Source organism: Lepidochelys kempii, chromosome 4, assembly GCF_965140265.1.
Source record: "Lepidochelys kempii isolate rLepKem1 chromosome 4, rLepKem1.hap2, whole genome shotgun sequence".
NCBI classification, from domain to species: Eukaryota; Metazoa; Chordata; order Testudines; family Cheloniidae; genus Lepidochelys; species Lepidochelys kempii.
This window is the reverse complement of record NC_133259.1, coordinates 115,135,943-115,147,460: the sequence shown is the minus strand read 5'-3', so window position 1 is coordinate 115,147,460 and position 11,518 is coordinate 115,135,943. Positions and strand designations below refer to the sequence as shown.

Sequence of the window (11,518 nt, the reverse complement as noted above, 5' to 3'; positions counted from 1 at the left end):
ACAAAGCATGAAAAAATACCTCCTCCCACCCCACTCTCCTGCTGGTAATAGCTTATCTAAAGTGATCACTCTCCTATACACATTGTAAGGAGAGTGATCACTTTAGATAAGCTATTACCAGCAGGAGAGTGGGGTGGGAGGAGGTATTTTTTCATGCTTTGTGTGTATATAAAAAGATCTTCTACACTTTCCACAGTATGCATCAGATGAAGTGAGCTGTAGCTCACGAAAGCTTATGCTCAAATAAATTGGTTAGTCTCTAAGGTGCCACAACTACTCCTTTTCTTTATTAGGATACCTTTGCTAAGGCCTCCAGAGCAAAAGACAAGTTTGTTAAGGATGCTTCAGTTAATTGTAGTTCAGGTATCCTAGTGGTTAATAAAAACCACAGTTAAGGAGACTTCATATTAGGATCCATTTGTGACTCTGTCCCTCAGTTCAGGATGCAACCGTTCAGAATAAATCTATCAAATATTCATTTAGCAACGCTGATGTGAAGGATGCCTTAGTTAAAGATTCCTAAATTAAAGATGTCTTAAGCTCTAAATTTCAGAGCTTTCTGAGTTTAGATACTGGCTTGTCAGATAAAGGTACTTCAGTTAAATATACATCAGTTAAAGCTAAGTCGCTAACATTATTTAGCGCTGCTTATCTCTAAATAAAGTCTGCATTCAAATTACTATTCATGTTGTTATCATTGTTATCTAATATTATTTATCTAGCACTTATACAGCGCTTTGCATGTTCATGCTATTGTACAGACCACACCATAATGGTTCCTTCTGGCTTTAAAGTCGTTACTCTATGAAGGTCTGTTGTCTATTCCACATTTAACTCAATTCCAAGGCACAAGTATTTTGTAATCCTGCTTTCTTTTTTAAAAACAAACTTCAATGCATACTATTTATATAATCTATCACCAACATAGAGGATGGACAATACAGCAGAATTAGAAATCTTGGACCAGATTATCTGCTAATGTAAATGGATTCAGCTCTATTCGCATAAATGTGTTTCATCCACTGGCTCTGACAGAGGATTTAGGCCCAGATCATCAAAGATATTTAGGTTCCTAACTTCCATTGAAATAAATGGGAGTTAGATGCATAAATACCTTTTGAGAATGTGGGCCTTAGCCCTTTAATTTTTCAAACATCTCAGCTATATTTCTGAACTAACATTAGCTGATCTTTGCATATAATGTCAAACATACACCCTTATATAATTACATGAAATGGAATTAGTATTTCACCCCCTCTGATCTTTTTAAAACAATTATTTCCCCCCTTCCTGAGAATTTTCAGACCCCACTTACACCTTTTCCAATTCTCTTAATTTTTTCTACCCCTTGCTAGCAGGGTGCTTTCAACAACCGTAAATCTTCCATTTTCTCTTCCACTCCAAATGGTTTGTGGAGAACAAAACGCATAAAGTAATTGTCTTAAAGTATACCCGTTTAATTGCACCTTTAAAACTTGCATTCTTGGGTTCCAGACCTGGGAGATGCTGATCCCCCTAAAAGCAGCTGAGGACCCTAAGCTCCCATTGGATTTAGTACAGAGGTCCCCAAACTGAGAGACACCTCCCCCCCACCCCCAGGGGGAGCAAAGAGGAACGTTCAGGGGGAGGGGGCTGCAGCAGAGCACAGGCCAGCTTTCACTCCCAGCCTGGCCCCAATCCTGCCCCCCCACCCAGCCACAGCTCCACTCCCAGCCCCAGATCTGCTCCCAGCTGCAGCCCCATTACCCCTGTCCATGCTCCCCCCCAGAGCCCTGGCTCCTGAGGGGGCACAGACAGGGGTAATGGGGCTCACAACCATGAAAAGTTTGGGGGCTACTGCTTTAGTGGAAGTTGAAGATGCTCAGCCACTTTCAGATTTGGGTCCCTATTCCTGTGGAACATCCTTCCCAGTAAATCCAGCCATGCTAAATCAAATACATTTAGGGCCTAATCCTACAATACTGATGTCAATAGGAGTGTGACATGGGCTGTACTCACCCCTGGACTGCACCACCTCCTGGCAGATCTGGGGATTAGCTCTGACAGAGCAATGCCCCTTCCAGTGGTCCCACTCAATCACTCTGTCTTTTCCTCTCTCTGTAGCCCCTCTCTCATTCCAGGAACTGCAGCCTCCTCTTCATGACTCAGCCCTCCAGCCAGGTCACTACATAGTTTCCCCTTTCAGGGGTACCAAAGTCCTTCTGCACAAACAGTTAGTCTGAGGCAGTCTTCTCCAGCACTGCCCTGATGACTCCACTTCCCAGTCCCACTCCCTGCTCGGAGTTCCAGCTCAGGGACCCGCTAGACAGCAGCCATGGTCTGTTCCCTCCTGAACCTTGCTGCCTTTCCCTTAGCCTCTTTCATGACTTCCGGTTCTTTCAGTACCTCTGGGTTTGCCAGCCCAAATTCCCTCCTCCTAGGGAGTAATTGCAGGCTATCTGCTCTAAATAGCTTCCAAAACACACCTCCCTTTTCCCAGACAGTGATTGTAGATTACTTCCCTATAGCATAGCCCCTTTCTGTTGCCAGCTTCCTGGCTTTATAAACCCCATCCAGCTTCTCCCTCAGCTGGACTTCCTCAGCCAGCTAGGCCTTAGCACACCCTGGCTCCAGGTTATAGGAGTCTATAGGTTAATTGGCCTAATTTACCCCGTCACAAGGAGGTTCATTCAGAGCCTCAGACTCACAGGGTGTTTCTCTTACAAAGAGAAGCTGTGAAATATATAACAATAGTTCCATTTAAATTCTCATCATTAAGCTTCAGAATCAACAACCTAGTGAGATGCAGGGGCAGGGCACATCACATCTGTCTAGAGCAAAAATGCAGCTATGGTAGGTGACCCTGTTATAACACAATTGTCTCCTTACTCCATTACAACACAGCTCCAATTGTAGTGAGGGGAGTCCTTAAATGTATTGCATTACCAGGAAAGTAAAATGGGTTGACCTGGTTAGGGAACACTGTTAGTTGGAATCATGTTGTAACCCAGTCAGTGGCCAGCTGCACTGTATATTGAAGTCACTGCTACAGCCATATTTGTAATATGTTAATATTTATTATTTGTTGTATAGATGGGCCCTCAGAGCTATAGCTCCAGTTTCACTGACTACACACTTACAATTAATTTTTCAAAAGTTCCTAAATGACTTAGGAGCTTGAGTCTCATTTTCAATAGTGACTTTGGCCTTGTCTACATACAAAAACTCCACTGGTTTAACTATACCAGTACAAGCCCCCTAGTGTCGGTGCAGTTCTGTGGGTATAAGGACACACAGCTATTTTGATAGAAAAACGATGCTTCTAACAAGAATAGTTAAACTGGTACAAGAACTGTGTGTAATCATGGACTTGGGCTCCTAAATACCTAAGCGCTTCCGAAACTTTTACCCAACATGTCATCGGGGTCACATTCAGAGGGACTAGACACTAAACTGCATTTCAAATTCAATCTTAAATTCTGCAAGAAACATTGAAATAACCAGAAATTCACTAAACACCATTAAACCATGCTCTAGTGGGGCATTTCTTCCGCAGGTTTTTCCAGTTGTTTGCTGTATGTATAATGGGCAGTGTGATCCTAAATTTGGAGCAGCCTGCTTCCCTGCTTTTTTTAATTTCACCTTGTGACAGGAGCCTTGAATTTTGGCTGTCCACTTCCTATGTGGAGAAGCACGCTTTGGTGTTGGGGGCGGAGGGGTGGCATGTCGTTTTGAAAGTATGGAGATATATGCTGGTTGGTCACGTGTATTTAAAGGCTGAATTCTTGTGAGTATAATGTAGACATAAACAAAATACTGCGACTGGACTCCTTTCGGGGGGAAGATTTACCAAAATGGCTTCCTTTTTCGTTTGTTTACACTCCCCCTGGTCTGGCTACTGTGTGTATTATTTCCTCTGTAGAGATTTGCATTAACGTGCTACTTCTTACATGGGAGGCGCCCTCTCGGGCTTTGTCTGGTTTGCTTTCTCTATAGCACAGTGTGGGGGGGGGGGCGAGGGGGGGTCTTACATGCAGTGTTCTATAGCTGGGGGATTTGCGGGGAAATCTCCTTGTGTTCCGTACGTTGGGTGTGCATAGCCTCCATCGATATGCGTCGGGATACGCTGTTTGTGTGAGAGGGGATTGCCTGGCGGGAGGAGAGATATTAAGCAACTTTGCTTTGGCTACTCTCTATCCTTGGGGCTGCGTGGCGCCAGCACCCTCAAGTTGAAAGGAAAACAGCCATTCTCATTTCCAACTGCCCACTGAGATCCTTAAGGCGACAAAGACACCAAAGTGAGTTTTATTTGCTGGTAAGCCAGAGGGAAGAGAAAAGAAAAGCCAATCCCCCCTTAAAAAGAGCCGACAAATCCTTTTTGCTCTTTTGTGTGAGCTTTTCCTATTCACATGGCGCGTTCATCCGTGTGATTCCCAACTTATTGTCATTACTTAGTTATTAATTGTTCTCATCTGGGTTTAATTGAGCAACCAGGGACTTTACCCCAAGGGTCGGGGCCGGGGGACCTAAAGCACAGGCGCGGTCGGTAGGACTCGTTGCTTCAGAGATCCACCCCAAGTTGGCACAGTGTAAAAAACAACAACAAGAAACGCGAGAGAGATGAAAGGGCATGGCTCTGATGTCAAAGCTCAGCGTTCTTTGGGTGGTAATTAATTTAATATCCACCCAGAGGTGCAGGCAAAGGTGAGGGTGGCAGGCAGCCCCTGCTTTCCCAAAAGCAAACAGTGTGTGTTGCCTGAAGACCTGGGGGTGACTCCTGCCTTCTGATCCTTTGAAAGGCCCTTCTCAAGGTGAATTCTGGTACGAGATCTAATCTCACAGGGGGCAGCGTTATCCCAGGCCACTCTCTTGGAGCCGGAACGTGGGAAATCGCCAGCATCTCGGTGTGTCTCGCCACCGTGCAGGGCTCTCTGCCCTGTTGTCGTTATTGCAGCCGCTGTCGTTTTCACAAAGCGGAGAAAAGAAAGGACAAGAAGACGGGCACGCAAGAAAAAGGAAAATAGCGGGGGGAGGGGGGATGAGGAGAAAGATGAGAGCAGGGAGATTAGAAAAGCAAGCGCTGGAGAGAGCGGCAAGGCGCAGGTATGTAGTGCTGAGTTACTGAAAGCATCATTGATAGTTAGAAGATGATAAAAGTCTCGCCCACAGCTACAGTCTCGCTGGAGCCATGTTGTGCCTGCAGAAGATTGCCCGGGCTCATTACAGCAATTATTTCTCTTCTAACTTTGCCTCAACCTTCATGTTTTAAATTGCTGGCAAGGCGAGCAGGGGAAAGCCCGGTGCCATTGCTTGGACGTAAAGACAAAACGAGAGAGAGAGAGAGAGAGAGAGAGAAGTCTTTGCCGAACGATCCTTCCCAAACCGAAATCAGATTGAGTGGCACGGTTAGAGAGGAATTTATGGGGAGCATTCATGTCAAAGCAACAATGGGCCCGTGTAGCGGGGGACTTCATTGTACTGAAACGCGGGAGGATCTTGGGGGTTGAGCTCGAGTCTGTTGGTCCCAGACGAAATGCTTCCCTACGGCCAGAGGGTCCCCTATTTGTTCCAAGCTCTGCGTCCACAGGGAGAAGAACAGCCTCATACTTGTGACCTTCGCGTTGGGCAAGCGGTGTTGTAGGTTTTGCTTTACAATACCAAATAGCTGCGTGCGATCGCCGGGAGCTGGCCCATGGATGACTTACACCAGTTCCCCCGCGGTAACTGAACACCTTTAATATCGCTAATATTTTCTTGAGAGTAATTTTGACAAGTCCAGACTTCAATCAAAGCCGGTTTGAAATTGACCTTTGTAAGAGTTACGGAGTCCAGAGAACCTGAGGGCTGGGGGGTCCCCCCGAGCTCTCCAGGCGCCAGCGCGAAGCTGAACTTCAATCCTACAGGGCCCAAGGGCAGAATTCCTGAGCTGCTAGCTGTCCCCACCCTTTTCCTTTAAGAGACTTGCCCTCCCTAACCCCACCTCCCACCCGCAATGCAAGGTCTGTCCCCTCCACTGCCCAGTCCCCAGCCCGCCTGCTGGCTCTCCCCACTGATCGCGCTGCCCACCCAGTCACCCAGCATAAGGCCTGGAGGGGTCCAGTGCCCCTCTATACACCGAACCGGCCTCGCCCCTCAACCCAATGTCCCGTCTCCCTCCTCACACACACCAGGCCGGACTGGATCCTATCCTTCATCTCTGCAATGTTCCCCCACTTAGCACACCGAGTTACCTACATCCTCGGAGTAACTCCAATAGCTTTCAACCAGAAACTGAATAGAGGCCCCTGCACATTCCCCTCAACCCCATAGATCCTTCAAAGCCCCAAAGCCCAGCCTGGAGGAGAGGAAGCGGTAGCCCCATGTTTCCTGTGAAATGCCACCGACTTCTATTTTGCTTGTAGCCCCGATAACTTCAGATGAGAAACCAGCTTAACACTCCCCCAATACTCTGGGAGTTTTGAACTAGACAAACTGCTCGGGATTGGGTTTTTTTAATCTCACCAGCAGCACTCGGGTTAGAAATGTACCACCTACTTCACTTAATCGCACAGAAAATTGGGGCTCGTGAAATGTGAGGATACAAAGGAAATTATTCTGTTCAACTGGACTTTGAAATAATCTGGGACAAGAAAGGGAACACACTCGGTTCCTCAAGCAGTCAGCTGAGATCAGCATTCCCAGTGCATCTGACCTCTTCATTCCAGGATTCTGACAGTTACCGAGCAATTCATTTTGAGTCCCAATTGTTAGATGGGTCAGGATATTTCTTTCGCATCAGAGAAAAAGTGGGGGAACTTTTAAGTAAAATTCAAATAAATCCGGGAGTACACCCTAAAATATGTTACAGGCTGGGCAATACAGCACCATGTGGATAACCCTGGCCCAAGGAAAGTATTTTTCATGTGTGCTCGCTGCGGAATCTCATCTACACACTGATGTCTTATTTGGGAGGAGAACAAATCCAATCCGTTAGCTCAGGTCTGGTGTGGAGACAAAGGGCAATCAACATACGGCAAGCACTGTAGCTTAAAATTAATTTATTTAACAAATATAGCTATAATATAAATGATAATAAAATTTCAAATATACAGTATATTACATAGTACACAGGGCCCCTTCCAAAGGAGCTGTTGGAGGAAGAAACACAGATAACAGACAGCGCTGTTAAATGAATACGAAGAGACTATTGTACATTTTGTCTCTTTCTTGCGTAAGAGAGAGAAAAGTGTTCCTGGCATTCAGCCTTTGTCATTTCAATTCCAAGCCAACCCTTCCCAAATAACGCAGTGGTCTATCCCCAAACTCTTAGCTCTGCCTGAATGTCTCGGAATTAACCTGGGAAGGAATCACAGGGCTTGGAGCCACGGCCCCTTGTCTGAGCTGGAAGGATGGTTGATGTTTTCGGTTTCTCCTGGTTTGGGGATCTGAGGGAGGAGCAGCTTGTAGAAACCACTGGCGAGATCGGATCAACGTTTAAACGCAGGGAGGGTGCCGAAGAATAAAGAGCTAAAAGAGGCAAACAAAGCCAGACTTGACCGTGGAGCCCGATGGCTGGAAGTCTCTGCAAAGGGGCTGTCAGGAACTTCGCAGAGTGTGAGGAGCGTGGAACCGGGGCGAGAGATGCAGGGAAAGGGCTGGCGGGGGGGGGGCGCGGGGGGGGGCGCTTGAAAGCCAAGCTGAGGGTTGGTGGGGACAAGATGGCTAGGCGGGGACAGGAGCTGGCCCGCTGGCTTTTGAGGGAGGGGGCGCCCCAGCCAGGCTGCTGTCGGGTGGGTTCCGTGTGCCCCGCTGCGCTCTATGTGAGGTGGTACATGCTGTATCCCACGTGAGCCGTGTACAGTCCCACGGGCGCCACTGGCAGCCCTGCCCGCTGGAAGGGGCTGGAGGCTCCGTACAGGGAAGCGCCCGCCACCGCCGGGCCGCCCAGAGGAAAGGAGATGCCGAAAGCGGCCGGGGGCAGCATGGGCTTGGCTGCCATCTTCAGCTTCTCCAGCTCGGCCTCCTGTAGTCTCTTGGCCTTGGCGCGCCGGTTCTGGAACCAGATCTTCACCTGGGTCTCGGTGAGGCTCAGCGAGCTGGAGAACTCCGCTCGCTCGGCGATGGACAGATACTGCTTCTGCCGAAACTTCCTCTCCAGGGCCAGCAGCTGCGCCGTGGTGAACGGGGTCCGAGGCTTCCTGTTGGTCTTGTGCTTGCGCAGGGTGCAGGCCGGGGGGCTCAGCCGCCCTGGGGGGGAGGGAGAAGGGGCAACAAGGACCAAAACAAAAAGCCAACTGGTTATCAGCACATCGCACCGGGCACGAGGCAACGCTGCAGAGCCGCTACCGGGCGCAGGCTGCTAAATTCACAGGAGGTCCCCCCACCCCCCAGCCACACACACGCATCAGGGAGGGGTGGAAAGAGGGGTTGAGTCTGGGGGCTCACATTCAGATCCTAGCCCCTGCCTAGATGCAGGGGGCTTTGGAGCGGGCCTATCTCCAATGTCTATAGCACTTTTGAAATGATCGCCCGCTTTCTGCGGAGCAGCGCTGTGTGTTTTTCAAAGAGTGTGTAACAAAGGGTTCAAAACTCTCCCCCCAAATGGTCACAGCCCCAATGATGCTAACTAGTACCCACCGAGGGCTCATAGCTAGATCATCCATCTCCCTTCATATAAAGCAGCCGACAAAACGCTTTGCACTGGGACAGGTAGCCATTTATCCTCAGTGTCCGCTTACTTTTTAAAATGTACAAGGACATAAAACGGGTGCCGGTGTTAGCCTAGGGCAGAGGGGGAAGACTCCCAAGAAAGTGTGTGTGTTGTCTTTTTTTTTTAATTGGACTAAATTACAAAAATAAAACAGGCAGGCCTTCTCAGGCTCACACCCTCTTCATTAGGCCCCTGGGAAAGAGATTAAGCATGTAATTAATTATGAGCTCTGAATTAACACTCTGTCTCTCTATTGCCCTTCATATCCTTCTGCTTCCTGTGGCCTAATTTAAAATGTAAAAAAGAGACTCTTCCGAACCCTGGCCTGTTTTATTTTGAGTTAAAAATACTTCTGCTAATTTTGTAATATAAATCAATGAAAGCCACAAAAATATGCACACAACTCACTTTTGGAGACTGTCCTCTCTCAAGGGCCTTTGAACGAGTTTCACCGTGCTGAACTCTATATGGCAACATGGGTATACATCAAATTCTGCTCGTTTTATTTAGTAAGGGGAGAAGAATTGGGCCCACAAAGAACCAGAGAGAGAATCCTCTGTACTGAATTTCTGGAACTCTGCACAATAATTAGACATGATTTTTTCATCTAAATAGAGCTCATCCGGTTTGATATTTTTAGAATTTTACTTATATCAAGAATAAAGTGAAAAAAAATCTAAAATTGCAGATTTACGTACTTTCAAAATAAAACGCTTGCAGTTACCGAGCCTGCACTCATGACGCCTGTAACGAGTCCCGGGACTGAAGCATCAGGATTGAAGAACCTGATCTCTATGTGTATCGCTACAAAATAATACAAACCACTTTCAACAAGAACACCACTGAGCTGAAGCCATGATTGGAGAATGTGTATGGTTCGTTCAAATCAAAACTTGAACTGACATACGCAATCAAGTATTTTCCCCCCAAACAACGTTTGGTAGGAGACATTTCAATTCCCCCTTTCCACTTGAAACTCTGAAGCCATCTTCTGCCATTAGAAACGTTTTAAATATTTTTTTTTAAAGAAAGCATATTAAACGTGCTGGGGAAAGAAATTGCACGGGAACTTCAGTATAACCAAATTCGCTTAAGCGGAACTCCAGTTCTAGTGATCTACCAGGAGTGTCCCAAACTGATTCAACGCAATGCGAGGTGCAAATAGCTTTTGGGGAGCTTTTGCTTTTTGTTGGAGGGGGAGGGACACGAAGGGAAATAGCGGCTTCTTTGTAATGAAATTTAAAACTAAGAGTCCCAATCATCAGTCCCGCGGAATTCCCCTTTGATCAGGACTCTGGAGTTTGCGTCCTAGTGCACACAACATACCCGGCACATGGCTGTATTTACACGTTCAGTTTAGCCACACGAATCGGATCTCCTACTTACTAGGCGGAGGTGGGGAGAACCTGGCGTTCTGCATCCAGGCCGTCCTCTCTTGCTTCTCGGGGCTTTCCGATTTGACAAGTGCATCTTCGGACAATTTTACTAGTCCCCCGACAGGAAAATGGCTGTTGATCTGCAGCGGGGAAGCCGGCGTCTCTGCTGCCACCGATAAGGATCCCACCCTGGGACTGAGGGTCTGATGAGTGGAAGTCCCAGCAGCCTGGGGCACTGCCCCTTCGGTGCTGGTGGCGATGCTCTCTCTGGCCCCCGGCTTCCTGTGATCAGCCATGAGCGCCTCCACGCTGAAAGGCAGGAGGGATGGGGACACTTTGGGCTTGTCACCCTCCTCCTCTCCTCCCATCGCCGCCACGCTCGCCTGGGTGCAGCTGCTGGGCTTGCTGAAAGCAGACGCAGGAGACTCCTCGATTTTGACCCCGAGCTGTACAGTAGTCATATCAACACCGGGGGCCATGCAGAGGCAGTCCTCCTTCCCGACCTGAGCGCTGAGCCGCGGCAGCCGCCGTTCATGGGGGTTGTGACCAGCCAGTGCAGCAACGACTCCTTCGCGTCGCTTTCGGGGCGTCGGGCGCTTTTCAGCCGCGGCTCCCGGCTGGACTTGTTAATAAGGCCCAGCGAACTCCAGAGCTGTCCAACCAGCGCGCAGAGGGGAGGGACGGCCGCTTCCCATTGGACGCGGCGCGGCACTTCGCTACTATCAACAGGCCGCTGCCTTCTTGCTCCCCCTGAACCGCGAGGATGTTAGTGGGAAACTTTCCTCTGGAGTAAATTCTGTGCCCGTCTCTTGTCTTTTGCAAGAATGGCTCCTATTCAAGCCGCTTGCGTTCCATTCACTCCGGGGTTTTGTTTGTTTGGTTTTGTTTTTACTGCGATGGAAATTCTCTGAGCTGCACATTTCTAACCCCCAGATTGTTTTTTCAATGTAAGGAACATGGCCGTTGATGCGATACAAATACACGTCTTGTTGTTGGGTTTGTTTTTAAAGCTGTGGCAATGAGAAATATAACATCAGCTCCCACGGATAAAAGTACCCTCCGGGTTCATGTCCAATAAGCGCCCGGGGCGCATTGTAAAGAGTAGAAAAGATCCAAAGGGATAATATATGGATATATTAATACACTCCTGAAACTAAGTCCAATTTTGTTTGTTATTGACATAAAAAATGTTAACATAAACAAAACAACGGGCTGCCAGTAGTGTGACCTCACAATGTGAGTCCTTATAGAGAGTCCATCAGCTGTCTGCGCGTTTAAAACACGGAGAGTATTTAAATGAGCACACATCGTGTAACAGGCAGTGTTTACGTGTATACATGTCTGTACGCATATACATATATAGTTGAAGTATGGTATATTTCATTCAATAAATATGTCTGGATGGGCAGATACAGTAACATAAAATAAAATATGCATTCATGTGAAAAGAAACCCTAAGTTTCTCGACCCATTA

The 11,518-nt window shown here is 47.7% G+C and overlaps 1 protein-coding gene across 1 annotated transcript; it reads right to left on the bottom strand.

The window, feature by feature from the left end:
* Positions 1–7,008: 7,008 nt before the first annotated feature.
* On the bottom strand, positions 7,009–10,627 carry MSX1 (msh homeobox 1). Its single transcript, XM_073342526.1, has 2 exons — positions 10,055–10,627; positions 7,009–8,205 (listed from the first exon to the last, which is right to left on the bottom strand). Exons 1-2 carry the CDS (start codon positions 10,521–10,523, stop codon positions 7,775–7,777), a joined length of 900 nt encoding a protein of 299 aa, XP_073198627.1. The 5' UTR covers positions 10,524–10,627; the 3' UTR covers positions 7,009–7,774.
* Between the last annotated feature and the right edge of the window lie 891 nt (positions 10,628–11,518).